At 33.9% G+C, this 26,557-nt stretch overlaps 1 protein-coding gene across 8 annotated transcripts in view; it reads left to right on the top strand.

The window, feature by feature from the left end:
- The window catches only part of LOC115209236 (tyrosine-protein kinase CSK), a 344,806-nt gene that overhangs the window by 281,699 nt on the left and 36,550 nt on the right, over positions 1-26,557 (top strand). For 6 of the 8 annotated variants that reach the window (XM_029777514.2, XM_036501474.1, XM_036501472.1 and 3 more), the window contains 2 exons: positions 12,894-12,994; positions 16,540-16,765. In XM_029777514.2, the coding sequence (XP_029633374.1) occupies positions 12,894-12,994; positions 16,540-16,765 (327 nt within the window). Of the gene's footprint in view, positions 1-12,893; positions 12,995-16,539; positions 16,766-23,988; positions 24,209-26,557 lie in introns of all 8 variants that reach the window. The other 2 variants (XM_036501476.1, XM_029777513.2) reach the window with 1 other exon arrangement.

Genomic DNA, 26,557 nt, shown 5'->3' with positions numbered 1-26,557 from the left:
ATTATCATCATTACCATCACTGTTATATAGTGTTTACAAGATTCATAATGATTGCCAACATCAGGCCTGATCTTTTCAGAGCATTTATTCTCATTAACACATACCAGAAAATAAGTGAAATTGCAGTTGAGACTACAGAGTTATTTCTACTCCAGATATTTGCTAATTCATGTTACATTATTTTTTTGTTTTTATTAATACTTTTTATTAGATTTTTTTTTCATTACATAATGTTTTGTGAGGTAGGGCAGGTCATCTTTCCTATGAATTACCAATCATGAGTGCATGTCATTCATGCTATCTTACCAAGAGGATGAGTATAAACAATAAATATAGTCAGGGTTTTTATTTCATTTTTTTTTCTATTTTAATCTACATGTATGGCTGTGGTAAGAAGTTTACTTCACAGTCACATGGTCCTGGGTTCCATCCCACTGTGTGACACTTGCGCAAGCGTCTTCTGCTATAGCTCTGAATTGATCAAAGGCTTGTGTATAGTTTTGGTTGATAGAAACTGAAAGGTGTCGGCGAGCTGGCAGAAATGTTAGCATGCCGAGTGAAAAGCTTACTGGTATTTCATCTGCTGTTACGTTCTGAGTTCAAATTCCGCCAAGATCAACTTTGCCTTTCATCCTTTCGGAGTCGATAAATTAAGTACCGGTAACACACTGGGGTTGATATAATCGACTTAATCCCTTTATCTGTCCTTGTTTGTCCCCTCTATGTTTAGCCCCTTGAGGGCAATAAAGAAATAAGAAACTGAAAGAAGCCTGTCTTACATGTCTCTGTGTGTATGTGTGTTACTGTCACCTTGCCTTGATATATTGCATGATTGTTGTAGATGTGTGTTGCCTTCTGTGAATATTACCTTACTTGAAAACAGGTAATGGTTGGCCACAGAAAGAGCATCCAGCTGTACAAAATCTTCCTCAACAAGCTCTGTCTAAAAAGTAGACCTTAAAATGTTGTTGTTGTTGTTGATGATGTATTTTTTAAAACTTTGTAGGATATTTTGGCCTTAGCTGTTCTGGTAGTTTTTTTAGTTTGTTTTAACTGTTTCTAGTAAGGTCATATTGGTGTGTAGCCTTTTCAGGATCAAAGTGATGAGCTGGGAAGCAGCTATAAAATGTATCCTGTCAGCTTAACACTCCATACCATGCTCCCTCTACATTCTGTTTATTCAGTCTGATTGTTGATTTATTGGTCCTAGCATGTAAAAAAAGAAGTTATATTGATATAAGCTGGGTTGTGGAGTCAGAGTCGGTAAAACTATACTGACTCCGACTCACAATGTCTTTATTCTTTAATATAAACCAGTTATAACATATAGGCCTACTCAAAGTACAAGCGTATGCATATGCTTTGAGATATGTAGACCACAATCACTTTATTACATAAAGAGGAGTTGGAGGTGTCAATAGTAGAGGAGTCGGAGTCAAAGTTTTTTCCTTTGACTCCACAGCCCTGGATATAAGTCAGAATGGAACTCACAGACATCATCATTTTCATTGTCATCATTTTAATGCCCACTTTTTGATGCTCACATGGGTCGGACAGAATTTGTTAAGGCAGATTTTTTACAGGTTGGTGTCCTTCCTGTTGCCACTCCTCACCAATTTCCAAGTAAAGTAATATTTCCAGGTAGCCAGACATATTTTCACTGAAGATTGGAAACAAAGGACATTCTTGTATGTCGGTGACACTCACAACTGTCACACGAAGTCAAGTTAAGCAGAGAGCAACACAACACAACACACACACACACACACACACATACAATGGGCTTCTTTCAATTTCAGCCTACCAAATCCATTCTCAAGGCTTTGGTCAGCCCATGGCTATAGTAGAAAACACCCAAGTGTCACACTGTGGGACTGAACCTGAACCCATGTGGTTGGGAAGCAAACTTCTTATCACACACAGCCATGCCTATGCTTATTTTGTCAAAATCTTATTATTAAAACTTGTTGACAAATTTCAGTTTTGGTATATTTACCTCTCCTCCCAAACTGATTGCACTTGTTAATTAATATATTCTGACATTCTTATTTTCATTACCTTTCTTCAAAGGTAAGGTGTTGATCTGTTGACCTCATAAGTTTTGAATTCATACTCCAGGTGCTATACTATGATGTACTTAGACAAGGATCTTATTTAGTTTTTAGCCTGTGTAGATTGTCAGATCCTCAAAGCAGAGCAATTTAGTGGAAAATTACCAAGTTGATTGGCAATTAATTATTAATTTTATGGCATGTAGTTCTGATATGAATTAATTTCTCTCTAATGAAAAAGAAATTATCTTTGCACCACTGCTCTTATTATAATAATAATAATAATACCAACAACAAGAACAATAATCTATAACATTGATAAAAAGCCACAAATTTGGTCAGAGGAGTATAAGCAATTAAATCAACAATTAGTATATTACTGGTATTTGTTTTATTGACTTAGAGTCCAAAAATGTAAAGCTACCTCCAACAGAATTTGCAGTAAATAATAACGATAATAATAATGGTTTCAAATTTTGGCACAAGGGCAGCAATCGTGTGTGTGGGGGGTGGGGGGAGTGCAAGTCGATTACATTGACCCCAGTGCTCAACTGGTACTTATTTATTGATGCCAAAAGGATGAAAGGCAAAGTCAACCTCAGTGAAATATGAACTCGGAAGGTAGCGACAGGTGAAATACCTGTTTCTTTATTACCCACAAGGGGCTAAACATAGTGCGGACAAACAAGGACAGACAAACGGATTAAGTCGATTACATCGATCCAGTGCATAACTGGTACTTAATTTATTGACCCCGAAAGGATGAAAGGCAAAATCGACCTCGGCAGAATTTGAACTCAGAACGTAACGGCAGACGAAATACGGCTACGCATTTCGCCCGACGTGCTAACGATTCTGCCAGCTTGCCGCCTTTGTAATAATAATAATAATGATGGTGGTGGCGACGACGACGATGATGATGATGATTATTTCTCTATTTGATATTATAGTGATGATACTGATGATGACTGATCTTTTATATTGGTACAAAAGCACAATTTGGTCCTAGCACTTAGAAGGGATGAACAGTAAAAGTCAACATTAGGAGGATAATGAAAATTTCTATCACAGGCACAATACCAAACATTTTGAGGATTAAATTAACCTTAATTCTTTGTTGGTACTCTTTTAACAACTCCAGTGAGCTGAAAGGCAGAGTGGATCTGGGACTAAACTACTTCAGCTTGTTGATAGCCCCATTTTGTTTGTGAGGAATAAATGATGTAAATGGGGGTTATAACAATTAAGCATTGAAACCTGATCGATTGTAAGATTCAGATTGCCTAGAAATGGACACCAGATCACATACTTTGTCACCATCATCATCACCACCACCACCACTATCACCACCATCATTACCACCACCACCATCATAACCATCACCACCACCATCATAACCATCACCACCACCACCACCATCATTACCACCACCATCATAACCATCACCACCACCACCATCATCATTACCATCACCACCACCACCATCATCACCACCACCACCATCATCATTACCACCACCATCATCACCACCACTACCATTCTCATTATCATTTTCTACATAGTTTTATCATTGACTTTTCTAGACTTGCCTGAGTGAACCAAAAACTTGTTGAGGTAGATTTCCTACTGTTGGATACACTTGTTTACACCTTCATTCCCCTCACCTGTTTTCAAGCTGGCTCTTACTTCACTTGTTCCTTCAAACAAGGAACAGCACAATGGCTGGACTTGTTTCATTTATTTTGTGAAGGGGTGGGGGATGGAGACTGTAAACAATGACACTTTGTGAATAGAGATCTTGTTTCTAATCTGCAAACAGATGTCAAGGCTGGGAAAGACTCAACACATCCATGTGTACACACACACACACACACACACACACACATGAGGGACTTCTCGCAGTTACCATCAAACAATTCACTTAGGAAATAAAATATTGGTTAGCTTGTGGCTGTAGTCTGCCTTGGAATTGAACCATAAACATATAGTTCCAAAGCAAACTTCTTAACCACATTGTGATGTCTGCACCTATTGCAATTTTTTTTCCCTCTCCTAACTGGTATAAATTCATTGAGATTTACAAGAGGTAGAATGTGAAATTGCAACAGCGGATGATGACATCAATGATGACGCCTTCAACATTGACATTTAATATTTTGTGAAGCTAGTCTGTTTTAACAAACGTTTTCAATGTTGATACTTGTGTAAGAGGTTTGTGCAACTCCCCTGAACCTTATCTTGTTTAAAGCTTTCTGGTCTTGTGAACTAACTTTCCACCAACAAATAACTTACTATGCATTTCACGTCGTAATTTCAGTTCTTATCTATTTTCCTCTCCTACTTTCATGATTAATACAAATTGTACCAGTAAACAGCTTTTACAGCAGCTGATGTGTAATAATATGTTACTCGTGGCATTTTTCTTTTCTTAACAAGTGATGATTTTACAACTGGATTCTTTTACTATTATTAATCACAATGATATATATGACAAAGATGAAACTATTTGCTGGTTGATACAACCCACCTCCATACAATAGTTTTCTCATCTATTTGGTGTACACTCCTTTTAATCACGAGTTCCTGAGATGGTTTTGGAACTGAGTCTGAACTTTTCCCTTTGCTCCTAAGCACGTGTGTGTGCAACCATTTTTTGTTCTTTGTTTAATATAACAACCTTTGCACTTCCCGTTTCCATCCTGACTGCACCCAAAATGTCTCATTGCATCTTCTTTTCTTCAACTTGCTAACCTACGCTATTCTATAACCTTCCTTCCCAAAAGAGATTTTCCCTAGAATTTTCTTCTTACTCATAAAATACTAGTTTGTTTATTTTTGTCAAAATTATTTCCTGACTCTTTATTTTGTTTTGGTAATTACCCACCAAATGTCTAAATTAAACTTGGAAGGGATTCTTATGGTAGCATAAAAAAAATTTATTTAGACATTTTACTTTAGTAGCAAAGTTAAAATTCTTAAACAAAATTTCATTCTCTATCACTGCAGTCCTAGCAGTGAGGGTAACCCCTTTCATACCAACTCACCTGAGGCTGTCTTTGATACTAGGGTACAAAAATTCTTGTTTCCAATAGTTCTAAATTAAAACCTTTCATCAAAATTTCATATTTATGTTCTAATCTCCAGTTTAATAATAACACAGTTACTTTACTAAATTATTTGTTTTTAAATGATGCCATGACAGTGTGTTTCAATAGAAATATGGTAACAGAAAGGTTAAGTTGCTGAACCACTGGCCACATAATTAAAAGTTCTCCGAGCCATCTGTTATAATATCCTTAATCAAAACACATAACTATGTAAAAAGTACCTAGTGCCAAGCAAAGATCACCCAGTTCCTTGTAAAAAGCATCTAGTCCACTCTGTAAAGTGGTTGGCATTAAAACCCTGTAAAGTGGTTAGCTGTAAAAACCATGCCAAAACAGATGCTAGAGCTTGGTGCAGTCCTCCAGCTTGCTAACTCCTGTCAAACCGTTCAACTGATGCCAGTATGGAAGATGGACTTTAAATGATGATGATATTTACCTCATTTATGAAATATGAATTTCAAAGACAGATGAATTTCAAATCTCAGAATTGATGGATATCAATGTAAACCATCAGTTGCTTCCTTAAAGTTTTTCTTTATTTCTGTTTACCTCACTTTGCTTACTTGGCATGATTAAGTAGTTAGCAGTTGAGAAAACAATTTTTCTTTTCTACTCAGTCTAGCATGGAAAAAAGATAGTTTCTTCAAAAGAGAAAAAGTGAAAGAAGTAATTTTTTTTCCTTTTATATCTTATCAGTTATAAAAGCAGAAGGGAAAACATTGAAGAAACATCAAGCCAAAAGCTTTGCTTTAGATTTTTCAAAACTTTTCAGTACATCTTTGGTATAATCTAATTGGATGTAGTCATGACTGTTAAGATGAAAGATAAGAGGTTATTAATTAAATTTTTTTTTAAATGGTTCTAATAGGCAACTTTGAATACTTAAGAACTGTTTCAGTTGCAGAAGTGCACTCAAATGGAATGAAAGTGCTTAATTAAAAGTGCGCATTCTAAACCATTGATATTAAATGAAAAATAAGTACTTCTGATGTTATATGAAACATGTCAAAACCCAACTATCACTATTGTTAACCTTTCTTCAAATACTAAATCTAGTGAGTTGGATGAATTGACTGGGGTCAGTTTTATTGACTAGTCTCACTTCTAAAAATGTGTGTCCTGGTGTCTATTTTTGAAATACTCAATGTCAAAAAGCAAAACTAAAAAAAAAGTAAAAGACACCCTACTTCGCTGTTACACACGTTTGCAATGAGGAAAAACTGCCACTTCCGTAGTTTCCTGTTTAGCTGTGTTTGTTTGCCAGCTATGGTTTACTTGGGGTCAATTTTATTAACAGATCTCTTGTCCAAATGTGTGTCCTTGTGTTTATCTTTAAAATACTCAATATGGAAAAAAAATTAAAAAGCTTTGTGATGTTTAGTTTGTGTCCCATTGCTTTTGGGTTCAAATCCAGCCAAGACTGGCTTCATTTTTCATCCTTTTGAGATCTGACAAAATAATCACCCATCAGATATTGAACCATCATCATTTTCATTTCGTATCCACATTCCATACTGGCACTGGTTGAGCATTTAAAATTAAATTGACTGTTCCTTTCCCAACATCTGTTGCCTTCTGTCTGTCTTAGAAATCATTATTATCCTTATATTGTCATGAACATATCAAAGTTTAGGAGTAATCAACCTTTTTAAGTTGGTGATTAATCAGACACCACTTATAATCACTTGTGTACCATTGTTGTTTAGTATTATTATTAACATTCTTAGCTAGATTTTGTTGTTGTTGTTTCAACTCACAAATATGTCTTTAAACTAATTAAGTTAATAAATTGGTTGTCAAGTGTTGATATTATGTACACTCTCTTGTCTGTGTAGAAATTTCGACCATTAATCCCTGACTTTGATGTGTTTTGACTGTTAACTCACACAAGATATAAAACACACTGAAAACTTGCTTGACAGTTAATCAGATAGCTTGATATGTACACAATAAAACAATCTTGCATTGACGTATAATTGGCGTGCAAGATTTTTGTATGAATATTTGAGAACAGTGGTTGCTAAATGGCTAGGTGGATAGAACATTACATGAGCAATTCTAAATTTCTCATTGTTAACATTTTCATTGTGTTTCTAGGCAAGGCACTTTATTCTACATGCCTTTGTTAATATAATTACCAGGAATACCAAATCATTTTATTGGTGGAAGAGTGGCATTCTGTTGAGGGAGAATTTTTATCCTTCTTATTTCTTTACTGCCCACGAGGGGCTACACACAGAGGGGACAAACAAGGACAGATAAACGGATTAAGTCGATTATATCTACCCCAATGCATAACTGATACTTATTTAATCAACCCCGAAAGGATGAAAGGTAAAGTCGACCTCGGCAGAATTTGAACTCAGAATGTAGCGGCAGACGAAATATCACTAAGCATTTCACCCGGTGTGCTAACGATTCTTCCAGCTCACCGCCTTAACTTTTATCCTTCTGGAGAGCTAGGAACTGGCTTTCAAGTTCCTTTTGAGGACTTTAAAGACATTTCTAAGATCTGGTTTAGGGATTCACAATCAAAGACATGAATTGAAGTCAGATATATGATCTAAGGTTTACTTTTAGCAGTTTTTCAAATTCCAGTGCTTCTATGTTGTGGATGATTAATGTAAAAAGCAATTAATATAATGAATTGGCAAGCAGAGGTGATAAAGGGATAAAAATGTCAACTCAATTTACTTAATACTTAATCACAAACCAATGAAGAGGTTGTTACATAATTGCTTCTCCTATTCAATGTAACAGTTAAAACATTGAAATGAAAACCACCTGTTTATTGTTTTTCAATCTTCCGGCAAGAGGAACCACAATGAAAACTGTATGACCACTGAACTTTATATTGTAAACGTCAACATAACCAAGATTGTGTCAGACAACTTGTAAGTTGATGGTGAGCGTTCAGACTAGCCCCCACTTATCTCATATATGTCCATCCTATCAAATAAAATTGATCAAATTTAGTCAACGACACCAAGTGACTATAAGCTCAATCTGATAAAAGATAAAAATTCTATATAGCTCACCATGATAAGGAACATCATTATCATCACTCTCATGGCTTAGATTGGCTTGATTTCTGACTCTTCTGTTTCAGAATAAACATATTACTGAGTCTGCAATACAGTAAATACATGGTTCAAATCTGTCTTTTCCCATCCAAGAGAATTTTTTTTCTATCCAGTATATTCATAATTGTCGTCATCATCATCATCATCATATGCCTGTTTTCCATGTTGGTATGAATTGGACAGTTTGAAAGGAGCTGGCAATTCAGAGAGCTGCATCAGGCTGCAATCATCTGTTTTGGCATAGTTTCTATAGCTGGATCTCCTCTCTAACACCAACCACTTTATAGTGTACTGGATGTTTTTTTACATGGTACCAGCTCTGGTACTCTTCATGTGGCACAGCTACATTCATGTTTGAGATACAGTCTACTAAACAAATATATTGATGTTTTTATCACCAAGAATTATTCTGTTTCTCCAATAATTCCAATGAATCCAACCAGCTTTGATCATTTTTCCTCTTCTCTCCATTCTGACATTGTATAGATTTAATTTCTTCTTTACACAAAGAATCTACCATTATAGAAATTTAGTAATTTCACTTATGTAAACAGAAAATTCTTTTTGTTTCACTTGCCATTGCGTGGTACTGTGACATATATTGAAATTTAGCTTTACGTGGGTGCAGCAGTTCAATATTGAATAGCAACTTAGCACAGACAACATAAGTTTGAGTCCTATTAGAATCATGCTGTTATATTCACATCTGTTGTAATATCATGTTAATAATATAACATTTGATATCATCACAGAGGTTTTGATTGAATCTACAATCTGATCAATGACATATGATATTCTTTAAGTAAGAAATACCTTTCTACTTCATCATCGTCATCATTTAATGTCTGCTTTCCTTGCTGGCATGGGTTGGACAGTTTCTGGCAAGGTTTCTACAGCTTGATGCCCTTCCTAACACCAACCACCCCAAGAGTATAGTGGGTGCTTTTTATAAGCCACCGTCATGGGAGCCAGTCAGGGAGAACTGGCATTGACTACGTTTGGATGGTACTTTTCTCATATCACGATCACAGGAAAAGTTGTTGATAATTCTTATCAACAAAAACAAAGCTGGTAAATATGCACAAGTTTAATTACCAATAAACATCAGTTTGGATGACACTTTACTCAACTGACAGAGGAAAGTGATCCATCAAACTAATTATGTAAGCAGAATTTTGATTGGTCGAAAGTGTTTACTTGTCTCAAGCTCTGATTTTCTGCCTATTCTTGTGTGAACCTTTGATATGGAGTATCGAAATTTTAATCCCTTTCATACTTATAAAATGTCAAGCAAAATTTGTCATTACCATTTTAGTTGGGAGAACAAACTGATAGTTTGGTAACCCGCTAAAATAAACATTAAAAATCTAAAGGAGAAAATAAACAGCTTTGCAAGTTTAACTCAGTGTTTATTGAACAAGAGAGGTGCAAAATTTAACAAGCGACTTGTTAGAATATACATGTCTGTGAGGAGACATAAACAAGAATAACAAAAATCTACTATACCAAAAGAACTGGTAAGGCATACATTACAAGTGTTCTATGAAGAGAACATAAGATTGCTGCATAATTCAACATGAATGTGAAACAACATTAAACATCGCATAAGGTAAATGAAGGTTTCTCGAGGAATGCTAAGTCATATTCACTTAGTGAGTTTACATGCACAAGGATGAATTATGATGTCATCAGCGTTAGATGCAATAAGAGCTGGTAGTGGCGATATTGGCAGTGATGAATTTCATTGTCCTAACGTGGAGAAAGCGAGCGATAGCTTCCTGGTCTATTTAAGAAAATTGCTGGGCTCCATTGTGATAAGTAGAAACTCCAAACAATGTAAAATATGGCCCAGACTGTGATCACCAGCATGAACATCAAACTTCAAAAAGTAGTTAACTATTTAATGTTTTTTTTGTAAATTTACACAGAAAAAGTAAGCATTATACCATCCAGCATAAATAAAAGTCAACTTCATTATATTTTTTCTGTAAAAACCTTTTCTGACATTAAACGAGTCAACTTCCAGTATGAATGTTTACGTTTTTCAACAAAAAAATTTTCTTAAAATTTTCTGGAAGCAATCTACTCATGTAATTTATGCACACACTAAAATTTATTCTTGTTTTTGCGGAAAAAAAGTTCTTACGGTATATGCAATTGTATGGTTATGGGTGTAATGATTTTTTTAATAAAATTGATCAAGTTCTGTTATTAGAGGAATAATGCTCTGTCCTAAAAACAGAAATACATTGTGACACCAATAATGGGTGTATATACCTGTTGTGGGTGTATGTATAGTTATATATATAAATATAGTATATCATTGTGTTACAAGTTAGCAGGGAAATAATACTAAGACTTAAAACATAATCAAATTACCAATAAGAAACCCTCTATGCATTCACTCAATTTGCTAAAAATGAGCTGTCAAACCTCCCTCATATCATAACATGCCATCCAAAAAAAAAAAAGGTAAAACAGGACCCCATTAAACAGTGTAGTATTACATTGAGTAAGACAATTGTTACAGCTGAAATACCTTTTAATAATAGATCTTGAATAGGTCTGACATGGGGTCAAACAACAATGACCTTTCCAAGACAACAAAATCTATTGTTGTTTTTTAAGATATTGTCTGTAGAGTTCCTTATCATACCAATGTAACTTATTAGTTTGTTATCAGATGCCAGAATTGAGATGGTTCGTTTTTCGCATACAATTATATATAGAAGCAACATAGCGATCTGACTAATTGGTCTTCATGCTTTTGCAAATTATAAGATGAAATCTGATCTAATTCAGGCAAGGCACTTAATTCTACATAATTGTAGGAGTCTAGTGTCAGCACTTCTGGGCACTAGTTTCCTATCAAGAGAAAGTGGACCTCTCAAGTACTTTGTTGAAGAAATTAAACCAAAGCTCTGAATGTGTGTCCCCATGTAGTTTGAGGAATAAATAAATAGGGTTAGCTACCACTTGTAAAGAAAACTTTAAACTGTAGTTGAAGCTAAGTTAGTCTTTTCTTGAAATACAAGACACCATAGGGGCCAATATATCTACCTAAGTTCTCTAGTATTAAACGAGACAAATCACCTTCTTGTAAGATGTGGGTCTATCGCAGTAACTTGTTGCAACAAAAGCTGAACTCAGCACTAGATGCAGCTGTGGTTGTGTAGTGAGAAATTTGTTTCCTAGCCACAGCATTTCAAATTGAGTCCTACTGGGTGGCACCTTGGGCAAGTATCTTCTACTATAGCACTAGGCCAACCAAAGACTTTTAAGTAGATTTGGTTGATAGAAACTGAAAGAGGCCTATCGTATATATATGATAGGTCTCTTTCAGTTTTATATATATATAAAAGGTAATATTTCTCCATGAAATATTACCTTACTTGGAAACAGGGTGAGGACTGGTGACAGGAAGGGCACCCAACTGTAGAAAATCTGACTCATTCAAGCATGGAAAAGTTGACATTAAAACAACGGAAATGTTGATGATGACTTCAATCCAACAATTCATGTTTTTCGACAACCCTGCTTCCACTAACTAATAGCAGTAAGTTATATTATTACACCTGATACTGAGAACTTGGTAGACTTGACCATTGGTATCCATGTACAAAGGAAACACACACGTAAGTCAAAAGCATAGCCATCACTATCAAGTGTATATTGACTTGGGAACATGTACTTTGCTTTTGCCAATTGTTTTAGAAGCTCATGTAGTTGTGAGCAGCCATAGACACTTTCTTAGCCTGCTCATCCATGCTCAGCAGAGCATCAAGGATGCGAGAGCTGGAGGTACAGAAGTCTACACCAGTACTAAATTGATACTCATTTTTCAGCTGAATAAACTAGGGCCAAGCTTAACCCATAAAATGCTGGGATTTGCACTTACATAGCATGGACTGCTGAGCACATTTTATGCAAATGAGACTACCATGCACGTATAAAAAACAAAAAAATAGTTAAAATATCTTCTTAGTATATAATGGTGTCAAGTTTTACATCATCTGAAAAGTCATTAGTTGAACTATTAGTCCTCTTGCATTCTGGGGAGTATCGAAGCGTTTGAGTGACATTATACCCCAACAAACGCCCATAAATTAAATGTCTATCTGGGCCACAATCGTGGCCTGTCATGCATTATGTGTTAAAGAGACAACACGCAGTTCAGGAGTCAAACCCATGTGGGTCCAATATTGTTTTCTAAGCTGTGCACCTTTACTACACACACTGACAGTATCAAGGTGTAAAACTCCTTCTGGGGTTGATAAAATGAAATATCAATCAATTTCTGAGGGAAATATAATCAGCTGTTCTCCAATTATCACTTCTGTAGCACTTTTATAAACCATATTTCTAATGGAAGTCACTATGTTTCAGTATTTTCCTAAATAATGAAGAATTTGAAGGAATTTAGTAAAATAGCCTACATTTTCATTATTAGGCTGATGTTTGGAACATAATTAAAAAAATAAATTTCTTACATAAAATTAGGTTGGAAGATTTTTAATTTAGATAAGGAAAATTTTTAAAAGAAGTTTTGCATAGTCTGAGGTGGGTTGGTACCAAAAAGATAAAAGGAAAATTCTTCATTTTAATACTTCTAGTTTCCTGTGTTTAATTAGTTTTAATTTTGTTTATTTTAGGACCCTAATTGGTACCAAGCTAAAAATTCATATGGCAGAGAAGGAATGATTCCAGCAAATTATGTTCAAAAGAGACAAGAAGTCTCCTTACAGACTATGCCGTAAGTAATCTACTTTATTTATCTTGTTATTCCATGTTTTATCTGCCTTTTTGTTGGTTGTTAACAATTATATTATTATTATTGTTGTTGTTGTACTCATTATTGTTGCAAAAATCAAAATATTATCATTATCATATTATTCTTTATTATTATTATTGAATTTTAGAGGATTTAGTCATCTCCAAAACACGACTAGTATGTTACCAACTTTGGAATGATAGAAGGTAGATTTGACCTCAGTTAAAGCTTAAAGAGAAAATTAAGATAATGCTAGACACTTGGTCTGGCCTTCTACCATTTCTATCACTTCACTGCTTTAATAATAATAATAATACAATAATGATAATAATAATTGTTTTCAATCTATTGATATATGTACTGTAACCCTTTCTCCATTAAAGACCCACAGATTGTCACAGAGTCCATGATATGCCAACCTAATGGCTGGGTAGTCTACCCTGTATCATCTCACTCTTTACAGTGTTTTACTTTTGACAAAAAGCAGTTAACTTTTTGTAGCTTACCTATTAGTTGTAAGATTAAGTACTATGAGAAGGTGAAACACACTGTTATATGCCGGAAAGCACTGCATAACTGACAAACATTTTTGTCTTCTGTTTGTGCTGATCACCATTCTTAGCAAGGGATAGATCTGCATTAGACTTACAGCTTTCCATAGAAAGGAAGTGCCTGACGAAATGAAGATAAGCTCCTGCATTCTACAACCCTATTAATGCTGTACAGTTAAGGTACTAGTTAAAAAAAAACACAAAAGAAAAGCAAATTGCTTTTAAGTTACATTTACCTTCCACTGTAAATTGAAATATTTTGCACTTGGCAAAACTGGCAAAACTGTGTAAACTTCTGTTGTTACTCATTTACTTCCAACAGTGTATCGTGGTTTTCTTAATTAGATTTAGTTGTATTCCACTTTGCTTCAAGTAAATTATATTATTCAACTTTTAAGAATATTTATTGAAGCAGGAAGAACAGTCAGTTGTTTAACTACTGGATACTATTATATTATTTAGTAACAACCAATGAATACTGAGGTGAGATTGACAGCTGTTTTGTTAATGTTAGTACCAGGTCAGCTCAGCCAAGAGTTCCAGTTGTGACCTGCTTTTCTTTTCTAATACACTGTGTGATTGGTTAGAAATTTGTCTACTGTTTCTAGCTGCTTGAATGATCTCCCAAGGGGCTCTCTTTATATTATTTTAGAATAGGTAAAGTTGGTTTTTTTCATGAATTGGGAGTTCAAATCTATTGCTGGTGTTTTGTTGCTGATGGTTCAGATCAGAACAATATCGTATATGAACCAGCCATGGGTATAAGAAGTACCAGAGCAACTGGTAATGTTAGCTTATGAAAATACTGGCCATCACAGATTTATCTCCTTTCCATTCACCACAAAACTACTAATCACCCGGTTGTATAAATCCTTTAGAGGCTTTTAAACGGGGTTGAGTGTATATATTATTGCTTAGGATCTCTGGGATTGGTGAGAGGAAGGAAGTTATCCTCAGAGTAGACATCTGGTTGAAATTTCTTACAAAATGACTTCATACATTGCTAAAGGTAGTTATGGGTCAGGTGGTGGTGTTTAAGCAAAGGATTACCTGCATCTACCATGCAATAGCCATAGTAGAAACTGAGATCATAGCAACACAAATGCTCTGGCTCATGTGTTTGTTTGTTTGTTTTTTGTTTTGTTTCTTTGTTTATTTTGGCTTTTTTTTTCTGTGAAGTGTCTTCCTTACTCATCACATTTTCAACATTTAAGAATTGAAATGTTGTTTTTTTAAAATTCTCTTTACCTTTTATTTTATTTATTTATTTATTTTCTTTTGGAGTTCCATTCCAGTAATAAAGGTAAACTGTAATAAATCACTTATTTTTAATTTCTAATATTTCTGAATAATGTTGTCAATTGTATGATACTATTATTTGATGTTTATGTATGTTTGTATTTTATGTGTTGTGGAAGAAATGTGCAGAATTTCCAATGTAAAATATTTTCAATAGGGCTTAAGTGTACCTCTAATAGTACCTCTAATAGTCTTCCATCAAACTCAAGAAGCAGGTGGATCAACATGTTAGGGGTTGGGCTCTGTAGGGTCATTTCTCCCTTGTAAGAAATATCCAAAGTAAGCCATGACAGCATTTCAACTCAGAACACAAGAACCAGACGTCTTTACAGTACCCTTGGATGGGTACTACTTTCTTTTTATCATTCCTGAATGAATGAAAAGCAAAACTGACCTTGGAGAACTTGAACTCAAAGCACAGAGAATCAGAAAAAATTAATATCACAAAGCATTCTATCTAATGCTCTGATGACTCTGCTAATTAGCCAATCAAAATTGATTGAAATTATTCAACCAAATTGTTGGTTGATTGTCTCTGTCTTGTTTTGACAATAATTAATGTAAAAAAAAAAAAAAACACTCACAACCACAAAGGTTCTGTGAAATTCTAATTGTAAATTTCCCCCCTCTTCCTAGTCAGTCCAGTATGACCAGATCTATGACATATAAGTAGTTCTAAAGTTGTCAGCTGAGCAATTAGGTGCAATTAGTAGATCTCATCAGTTATTGCAATTATTGTGGTTGTTCATTAATCTCCAGGTCAGCTTTCATTGAACAGACCTGTGATCAAAGGGATTTCTGCCACAACTATCCCAGCTTCCTTCATGCAAAGAAACCCAGGACCACATTGTGTTCTTTTCTAAGACAGTTGGGTTTGTTTTGATATATATGGCTGCTATTTCTAGCAGGTCGTGTGACCATGTAGAGGCTCCCTGTTGTCCTAAGTGTATGCTGTAAGGGACTACTTGGAGCAGAGCTTGCAGAAGGCTATAGATAAATGTTTTTTACTTGAACAGTTTAATGAACATCAAGTGGTTGTGTTTTAGGTACAAAGTGAGTAAAAATTTATTGAACTGTTATGTCTGTTGAAGTTAAATTGGTTCTATATGAAACACTCATTTTGTGAAGCATGAACCTGATATATGGTGGGTGTATAGCCATGAAAGTATGTTCTATGATCAAGTTGAAGGACAGGTTTAGTGAAGGTGAACTTGAGAAATCTTTGGTTAATGCCTGAAAGAAAAATGGCTGCATTATTATGGACATACAACGTGAATGAGTGGTTTAATTAGTGGAGTTGAGTGACATTACAGTCATTGAAAAGGTGTGAGAGAGAGAGAGATGCTAAAGAAAACCCAGCTAAGTTGATCCACCAACAAGAACACAAAGAACCTATATTGCAGATTGGTAAAAAAAAATCTGATGCTAAACCAACAAAAACAAATGTGTTTATGTATAAATGTATGTCAATTGCCTGGAAATTTTCCAGGACACTGAAGGTCTTTTATACAGTTATGATTTTGGAGTGGTTCTTTTTAACTAATTAAAAGCTTTTGATATTAATATATGATTTAATTTAACTGTGTATCTTTTCTTTTCTTTTTTTTTCTTTTGTGGATGTTTTCTATGTTCTTTTATGCAACTGTTTCCTTTAGCAGCCTGTGGTATTTGTTGCAGATGGTATCATGGAAAAGTTAGCCGAGAAGAAGCAGAATCTCTTCTGGCTGGACACATGATAGGGTCGTTCCTTGTACGAGAGAATGGCCATTACCCTGGGGATTACACCTTGTCGCTAGTCATCCCTGGGGATGTAGTGGAGCACTATCGTGTGCTACAGACTAACAATAAGGTTGAAGTCGATGGTGGTGATCTTCAGTTCGATACTCTACTGGAGTTAGTTGAGGTATACTTTTCTTTGGAGATACTTCCATTCATTGGAGGCACCTCCGTTCTTTCCATCAGAGCCGCCTCTGTTCTCAACACAGTTTTCTTTGTTTTTTTGATTTATTAAACATTTGTGCATGTCTGCCAGATAGTGAAAATATTTTGCAGCTATTACTAGTTTGTGATTAAACAACAAACTGAAGATAATTGCATAACTTGCATCTTTGCTCTACTTATATTTTATGACTAGATGTGTCACTAAATCATGAGATAGCTCATAAAACATCCAACCACACATACATATCCAAATATTCACAACAATGTATAAACTACAGCGGGTTCTGTTTTTAAAAAAAAAAAATGTTTTTATTTTTTCTCTCTCAGCATCCAATCTCATATATTTACTCATCACTTTTCTCAAATACATCAGTTATAACTCTGTCGGCATTGGGTTTATTGAATTAGAAGCTTTGCAGTTTAATTAGAAACTAATTTTGTCAGTGATTAAATTTCTGGGATAATCGAGTGTTAAATAATTAGAAATTAATTCTCGAGCTTATTAAACGAAAATTAATTATTTTTTTTCTTGCATTGAATATCTTAAGCAAGCTTCTTCATTTGTCCGATTCCTATTTATTTATGTCATTTTTTTTTTTTTTTCATTATTGATGCTTTATACTGAAGGCATGAACCCTTATTATGTACTTCTGTTTAAGTGTGATTTAGAATTTAATTATATAGTTGAAGAGCTTCCTGAATTTCCTGCTCATTAGAATAATCCTTCATTTTTAGCTCTAAAGCAATTTCAAGTAGTTTGGAAATGTTTTCTCATCTAACAGAGCCACTGCTCTTCTCTTGGTTTGGTCTTCTTACACTTCTGTATCATCTATTCCATAAATAACATAGATTAAGCATCCCAGTTGTTACTTTGCAATAAAAGAACCAACTTCTGCAATTCTTAAAACTCAATGCTATTTAGTTTTATAAGTTATTTTTGCTGTTTCAGGTTTTTTTTTAAAGTTCTGATAGGTCATGTTTAGTTTATACTGTATCTATTAACACTGTTATTGCATTATATAGTAAAGTATTTACTTTATAGTCTGTAGGTATATGTAGTTACATGCGCATGCACACACACACAGCCACACTTACAAGTGCGCACACACACTGTTCTATTTGTATTCCATACAATTTATTTTTTTTTGTTGACTCCATTTTATAGATGTGCATATATACATACGTATATATATAGATGTTCTATATCTTACAGGTTCATAGAGATTCTTTTAATAATTCCTCAGAACAGAACAACCAGCCTTCTTTGTTCCCTAGATTGTTATCTTGCCTCCCTCCTTTCTCTATCCCATACTCCTCATTGCCATTGAAAGAAAAATAAAAAATGAAATACCGTAATGTTTGTAATCAACTTGAATAATTGGATTTACTCCAAAAAAAAAAAAAGCAAAAGGAAAAAAAAAAAGAAAAAAACCTAAATAATTATTAATTTGATGTGAACTCATTTTTGGAGCAATTGACTCATAGCTGGATTTATACTTTTTCTGGCTTTGTGAAATGATTTAATTTTTGAAAAATTAAACTGTATATTTTCATTGAAGAAATTACAACCAAATCCATTGGTTTCCTTTCTTTTTTACCTTATCTCTATATATTGGTTGTCCGTTATTGTCAGTCTGGATCCGTCAGTCATTAATTGGTTTATCTTGTCATCTCTCTGGAATGTCAGTCAAATTGTTGTTTTATTTTTTTGTTGTTGTTATTGTTGTATTTTATTTTGTTCATTAGTTTGTCTCTTGTGTTTTATCTTTATATCCAGTCTTGTTTATGACAGCTGTCTTTCAAAGTGTAGTGTATATTAAAAAAAAAAAAAATTGGCAGATTTTTGCACATACATACATGCATATATATACACACAGACATACACACACACACACACACACACACACGAATAAGCATATGTAAATATGATCTTGTCTTTGAGAAAATACTTGTACATGCAACACACATTCAATGTGCTTAGATTTTGAGCATTTGGAATTTCTGAGAGTTTAACTCGATAACCAACTTATTCAAGAATACTTAGGAATAGATTCTCTTTGAAAGATTTCCTTTCTGTTCTGTTCTTTAGTGTTGATTTAAGTGGCACCGATGCCACTCCTGTTCATATATCTATTCTGGATATTACACAGTTGTGATAGGGGCCCGTTTCCTAACAATATGCATCTACAGTTAAATCGTTTTGTACAGTGACTAGATTACTATCAGAAAGAGAGTGTCATGAATGGTGACTGAAGGTTTTCATTTAGTTTTTACTAATTAGTGAATATTAGTATTAGAACTATAGAGTTCTTTTGATCATCATCACATTTGCTAGATAAATAATTAGTTTAGTAAATAACAGCAATCACTTTTCTGAATGACTTCTCTTATTAGATACATTAATATAAGTAGTAATAATAATAATGATTATTATAATAATAACAGCAACAGAGATGACCATTTGTACGCAATTATTATTATTTTTTTTTTGCATTTAATTTTTTCTTGTTTTGTTTTTCATTTTTCTTTTTTTTTCTTTTTTTTTTCTGCTTTGGACTCTCACAGATGCAGCCTGGATTCTAACTGTTTATTTTTACCGCCACCACCACCACTACCACCACTGCTGTCGCTGCCACCACAAGCAACAACCCTTTGCCTCAAACCCTAACTTATCTAATATTCTTGGGATTCATTTATTTTTCAGGCATGCAGATGTTTACTTATCGCTGAATTGAAATGCCTACTTAATTTTCGCCCTTGCCATTTTTCAGATTTGCATGGATGTAGTTAGATTCTTGTAATATGCACACAGGCTGCTATTGTGTTACGCAGCATCCTGTATGTCAACAGTTAAGTGCTATCCTACATGATGCATAAGCAACATCCTACATGGTAATGATAGTCAGTATTCTCTGTGATAACAGTTAGGCAGTTTAGTATAGCGTAGCACCTAGGAAGCACTTTATATGATAGCAATTATCTTACCACATGATAGGCATCACCCTATATTATAACCAGTAGGTTGCACAAAATATAAGTTAGATATAGTTGATAATAGTTAGACAGCAGCCTATATAATAGGCAGGCAGCACCATATGTTAACAGGTAGGCAATACCTGATATGATTACAGATTGGCAGTACCTTATGTGATAAGTTACAAACACATTCTTTGTAAAGGAGAAGTTGTTCTCTTGTGACAAAACACAACAGCGATTAGCATGTTATTCCCATTTGAATCTCTTGGAATGTATCAGCAATAAATATGCAAGGCATTGTTTTGTGTAGAGTAGATTTTAGGTTAAAAATTGCAAATTTCCAAACTTCATAAATAAGAATATTATGAGGGGATTGAAATTATAGCCGGTAAATAGTAAATCTATTTATAAATCTTTACTTTCTCGTGGTTTTTATTTTATTTTATTTAAAATACTAAACTGCAAATTTTACAATACATAATTGTGTTAAAACTTCATGGGTTCATATCTCAAAAATAGATGTAGGTTTCTCTTTATTATTATCATATATCAAGGCAGTGAGTTGGCAGAATCATTACCACACCAGGCAAAATGCTTAGCGGCATTTTGTCTGTCTTTACATTCTGAGTTCAAATTCTGCCATGGTCGACTTTGCCTTTTGTCCTTTTAGTGTCAATAAATTAAATACCAGTGGCGTATCGGGGTTGATATAATCGACTTAACCCCTCCCCCAAAAATTTCGGGCCTTGTGCCTATAGTAGGAAGGATTATTATCATTTTTATTATGATTTTTATTATTATTATTATTATTATTATTAGTATTATTAATTTATGAAGATTGATGTAACCATTCACAAAGATAAATAATCAATAAGAAGAGCATGATACAATTTGTAATAGATATTGGACTCCGTATATTGAATTGAACAGTACTTCGACAGTATGTCTGTATTCCTTGGTTTCAAAGTGAAAAATGAAAAGAACACAGGAATACAGCAATTCAAAATATGAACGGAAATATCCTGCATTTGTTATTAGACAAAACTATCATTATTATTATTATTATTATTATTATTATTATTCATATACACTCAACAGATTAGACTGTTGGAAAAGAAAAGAATCCTAACATCGGGTTACAACAAGTAGCCTTGGATGCCAAGAACCTTCTTAAGTATCCTCGCCATCCCTGATAACACTGTTTTCTGCAGCTGTAATAATAATTATTATTATTATTATTATTATTGAGGCAACAATCTGGCAGACTCATTAACATACTGGACAAAATGTTTAGCAACCTTTCTTCTCACTCTGTGTTCTGAGTTCAAATACTGCCGAGATCGATTTTCATCCTATCGGGGTTGATAAAATGACTCCCATTTGGACACTCTGGTTGATGTCATCAACTTTCCCCTCCTCCTAAAATTGCTAGACTAATGCAAAAATTTGATGCCATTGCTGTAATTGCATGGACAACAGACATTAAATGATGACTATTATTATTATAATAGTTATTATCCCCTCCCCAAAAATTTCAGTCCTTGTACCAACAGTAGGAAGGATTATAATTATTATTATCATTATTATTATTATTATTATTTATTATTATTATTATTATTATTATTATTATTTTATTATTATTATTATTGAAAGCGGTGAGCTAGCAGAATTGTTAGCACGCTGGACAAAATGCTTAGTAGTATTTCGCCCATCGCTACGTTCTAAGTTCAAATTCCACCGGGCTCAACTTTGCCTTTCATCCTTTCAGGGTCAATTAAATAAGTACCAGTTACGCACTGGGGTCAATGTAATCAACTTAATCCCTTCCTCAAAATTTGGGGCCTTTTGTACTTCCAGTAGAAAGGATTATTATTATTATTTAATTAATTTATTTTATTTATTTATAAGGCAACAAGCTGGCAGAATAATCAGCGCTTCAGACGAAATGTTCATTGGCATTCCTTCCGGATCTTTACATTTTGAGTTCAAATGCCACTGAGGTCAAATTTGCCTTTCATCCTTTCAGGGTTGATAATATTGACTTCCGTTTCCTCAAAAATTCTGTTTCCTCAATAATTTCTGGCCTTGTACCTATAGCAGAAAGGATTATTATTATTATCATTATTATTAAAATCACTCCCTACCTTCTCAATAGAGGGCGTTAGATACTGTTGTCCAGAATAAACTAAACATGGTAAAGGAGATTGGTCATGGTTGGAATGCTTTTGATCACAGTAATACTTGATCAGAGCTGACATGCTGCCAAACAACAACAACAACAATGATTTGATTATGAATGGCATATGTAGTTATGGTCTCTTGTGAAGATGACATATGTAAAATGAAGAATGTGCTTCATTTATGTAATGGCATAGGACTGCTACGATTTCAATAGTTATTGTTTGAATCAGTAGAATGGAATTTTAGAAGAAAGACATGAAATGATCTATTCCCAACATCATGCTTTCAAGGGATAGCCCAATCTAAACTCTACATGTCACTCACAGTGTCTATATTTCATGGAAACTTGCTTAACTTCCTTGTGCAGTAGCTAAAGAGGGTATTCACAAACCAATGTCTGGGTATTAGGGTTTTTAGCTTTTAGAAAATCCTGTAGATTCTCAATGTAGAGACCATTGAGAGTTAAGGAAACTCCAAAGGAATTCAAGTGCATGATGGGAATCAATCATGTTAATGTGTGTGTGTGCACACCTTATGTATGAATCTATATTTATAGATATATATATGTATGTATATATATATATATATATATATATATATATATATATATATATATATATATATGTATGTGTGTGTATATATATATATAAAATATGTATTTATTTATGTGTATATTTCTATACATTTACACACACACACAAACATGTATACAGAGCCATATATATGTATGTATATGTAAATTTGTGTGCGTATATATATGTATATAATACACGCACCCTCATAAATGCATTTATATATATACATACATACATACATATATAACTGCATTGACATATACATATATCTCCACACACACACATTGATATTTATATACATATGTGGAATAGTATTATAACACATCCTTTTGAGATATATATATATATATAACTTTATGTAGATTTTACATTCACAAAATGACCAATAAAGTGTTTCGCATTATCAGATTTATATCATGGCCATTAGAGAACCAGATCATCAAATATGTATTTTGGTCACGTGAGCTAGACAACATCACTGACCTGCTCATCTTGTTTGTGACGTGTAGTTTGCTAGTTAATTGTAGCCTGCTATAATTAACGCACAAACAACAGCCAGAATACAAATCCCATGGTATGGAAGATCTGCTCACCAAGATATAAATCTGATGATGTGGAACGTGCGTGTGTTTGTGTCTGAGTATATGTCTATATGCAAATGTATGATGCATATACATGTATGGCATATATAATAGTATATGTATGCATATTTTTATACATAGTACGTATTTAATATATATGTACAAATACATGTATATATTTGTGTGTGTGCATATGTATATATATATATATATACATATATATATATATATATTATATTTATATCTATGTATATATGTGCATGTGTGTTCATGTATCCTCATGAATGTGTGGATATATATATATGTGTATATATATATATATATATATATATATAATATATATATATATATATATATATATATATGTATGCCTGTGTGTAATGTATATGCATACGTATATAATACATGTGTGTGTGTATATGTTAATGTGTGTACATTTTTCTCCTGGAGATATATGCATTCATATTGATTTGTCAGCTCACACACACACACACGCACACACACACACACACACACACACAGCTAGTGAATAACAATTAAATCAGGCATATCAGTAACTAATATTTTTGTTTTAAAGTTCTGACATTTATACAAATTTTTTAAAATTTTATTTTTAAATTAATTTGTTTTTTTTTATGGTTTGTGTTACTGTGTTTAATAAATACCAATGGACAATTGGATTTATTAACTGTTTTTGAAAACAGCTGTTCATTTTTCAGTTTGCACTATTGCCTAATTTACTAATAAAAACCCTTACTTTCAAGGAGAAGAATGAAATCCTGGGTTATCTTTTCTTGCTTGAGAATTTCCACAATTTTTCATTCTGGCTCTGTTAAACCCTATGTGATGTGTAATCTGCCCGGTTTTTGTAGATGGTTTCATGGAAAGATCACACGTCAAGAAGCTGAAGATCTTCTTAAAATGATGGAAGATGGGTTGTTTTTACTGCGAGAAAGCCAGAATTACCCCGGAGACTACACATTGTGTGTGTGTCACCAGAGGAAAGTTGAGCATTACCATATAGTCTACTGCAACAACAAATTAACTATAGATAAGGAAGTCTTCTTTGACAGTCTACCACATTTAGTTGAGGTACATATTACAGTTTTCTCTGTCTCTCTCTTTCTGTTTCTCCCTCTCTCTCTCTTTCTCTCATTCTCTATCTATATCTATCTATCTATCTGTCTCTTTCTCTCTCTCATAAATTATCGCCTACTTTTCATATTCCTTTTGTTAAGTATTTGTGTCATTCTCAGCATGAATGGTTGTCATGTCACTCTGTAAACTGCTATGCAGTATAAGTGCAATAAGGAACAACTGTTTGTCTGCTGCTGCAATATTTTGTGTAATACTATTGTCTTTTTTGCTATCAAAGAAAAAAAAGGACAAATCTGCTCAGGGAAATTCTATTTTTTCTAAACAAGTGGGTTTATAACTTCCACTCAATAAATATCAATTGCTTTGATATGCATGATTCTTCTTTATTTTCTTTTTCTTTTCTATATAGTAATGGCGTGGATTCAAGTTTGACTTAGTTATATAGCACTTAGTGATATAATACTGTTGTCTACGCCTTAAAGTCTTCCCAATTTCTGCTCTGTCCATGTTCAAGTGTTGTTCTTGCACTATTGTATTTTGGAAGAGGTTGTCAGCTTGAATGTAGCTGGAAGAGAATTCCTCTCCCATGTCTGTATTTTGGTTGGAACACAGTGACACCATTGAAACTAGGCTTGGTACTTGTTGCAATCGATGTCCTATAACTTCATTTCTTTTTCCTTATAAATTGTCCCAAACAATCAAAGTAAACTTAGACTCTGACATAGAATTTCAGAATGCCTATTAAACTGGAGAACCAGATCTTTGTAACTCTGCAGGGCTTTTGTGGCATTTATACTTTGACTTCACTAAGAAAGACTGGATATGTGAGGGGAAATGAAATCTCTGGTGTCCACTACAGTTGAACCTCTTCTCTCTTTCTCAGCATTTTACCTATTAAAGTAATGCTTGTATGTTGTAATGTAATTTGTTCATTAATCAGTGCTCAGAGCTATTGTGAATTATGTCAGATGCAAGATGCATATGTGATCAAGTTAAATATATCACCCTGAAAACACAGAATTGTTTCAAATTCTATTTTCAAACTGTTGTTTTTGTATTTTTAATCTTTCTCTATCTCTCTCTTTCTCCATCTCTCTCTCAATTACCCTCCAACTGACTTTTGGCTCACAACAGATGAGTTAACATTCAATTCAGTGCACAGACATAGCTCAGTTCCATAACTATTCATTTTAGTTATCCCAGTGGTCCTTATTTTATTATCACCTCTTTAAGGGTTAATAAAACAAGACCCAGTAACCCAGAACTATAAACCACCAAACAGTTTACTCATCAATTGTCCAATCACATTGGTCTCCCCATTTTAGAAGAACTTGCAAAGTTCATGGGCATCCCCACTCAGTCCAAGACTTAAATGGACTAAGCAAATCCTATAGACTTCTGTCTAAGAATTGCTTATCTTCATGATGGAGCATTCATTTTGTATTTCTCTATTCTATGAAAAAAACAACAAAAAAAACACTGTGCATTAGTCAATTGATAACCTTGCTTTAGGAATCCTTTTGTAAAAGTCAACAGTAGTATTATGGTAATTCCATTTCTTATTTGAAATTTCACTTAATGACAGTTTAACTAATTTTATTGAGCAGGTAGTGTGTTGCAGTTGAATATCCTTTTTAATATCAACCATTCATTATGGGAATGATATATCTATTTTCAGCCGATTAGACAGAAGCAAGTAATGTGCTTTATCTTAGAGCTTTGTAATTCAGTATCAGTTACAAATTACAATTAATCATGTTTCAAATTAAATATTAAAACTGTGTATATTTAAAATTGTGTGTTTTTGCATGTGAAAATGAAATTGAAGATATGTCAGTAGCTAAATATAAAGTTCCACTTGAAGTTAAAAGCGACTGAAAACTGCCTGGCACTTTGGGCAAGTGTTCTCTACTATAGCCCCAGGTCACCCAATGACTTATGAGTGGATTTGGTTAATGGAAACTGAACAAAGCCCATTGTGTGTGTGTGTGTGTTTGTCCCCACCATTTCTTGACAACCAGTGTTGGTTTGGTTACTTCCTTATAACTCAGCAGTTTGGCATAAGAGACTGATAGAATAAGTAGCAAGTTTAAAATAGATAATTACTGGAATTAATTCATCTGACTAAGACCCTTCAAGGCGGTGCCCCAGCATGGCTGCTGTTCAATAACTGCAACAAATAAGAGATAAAGGATATATATTTATACAGGCTCTGCTGTCTGGTAAAGAAGGTTGCTCCACAATGATGCAGCTTCAGTTTCTTTCCACTATGTGGGACCTTGGGCAAGTATCTCAGCCCTGGGCTGACAAATGCCTCATGAGTGGATTCAGTCAATAGATACT

The sequence above is a fragment of the Octopus sinensis genome, linkage group LG3 (genome assembly GCF_006345805.1).
Source record: "Octopus sinensis linkage group LG3, ASM634580v1, whole genome shotgun sequence".
Lineage (NCBI taxonomy): Eukaryota > Metazoa > Mollusca > Cephalopoda > Octopoda > Octopodidae > Octopus > Octopus sinensis.
This window is presented reverse-complemented; position numbering and strand designations above follow the sequence as displayed.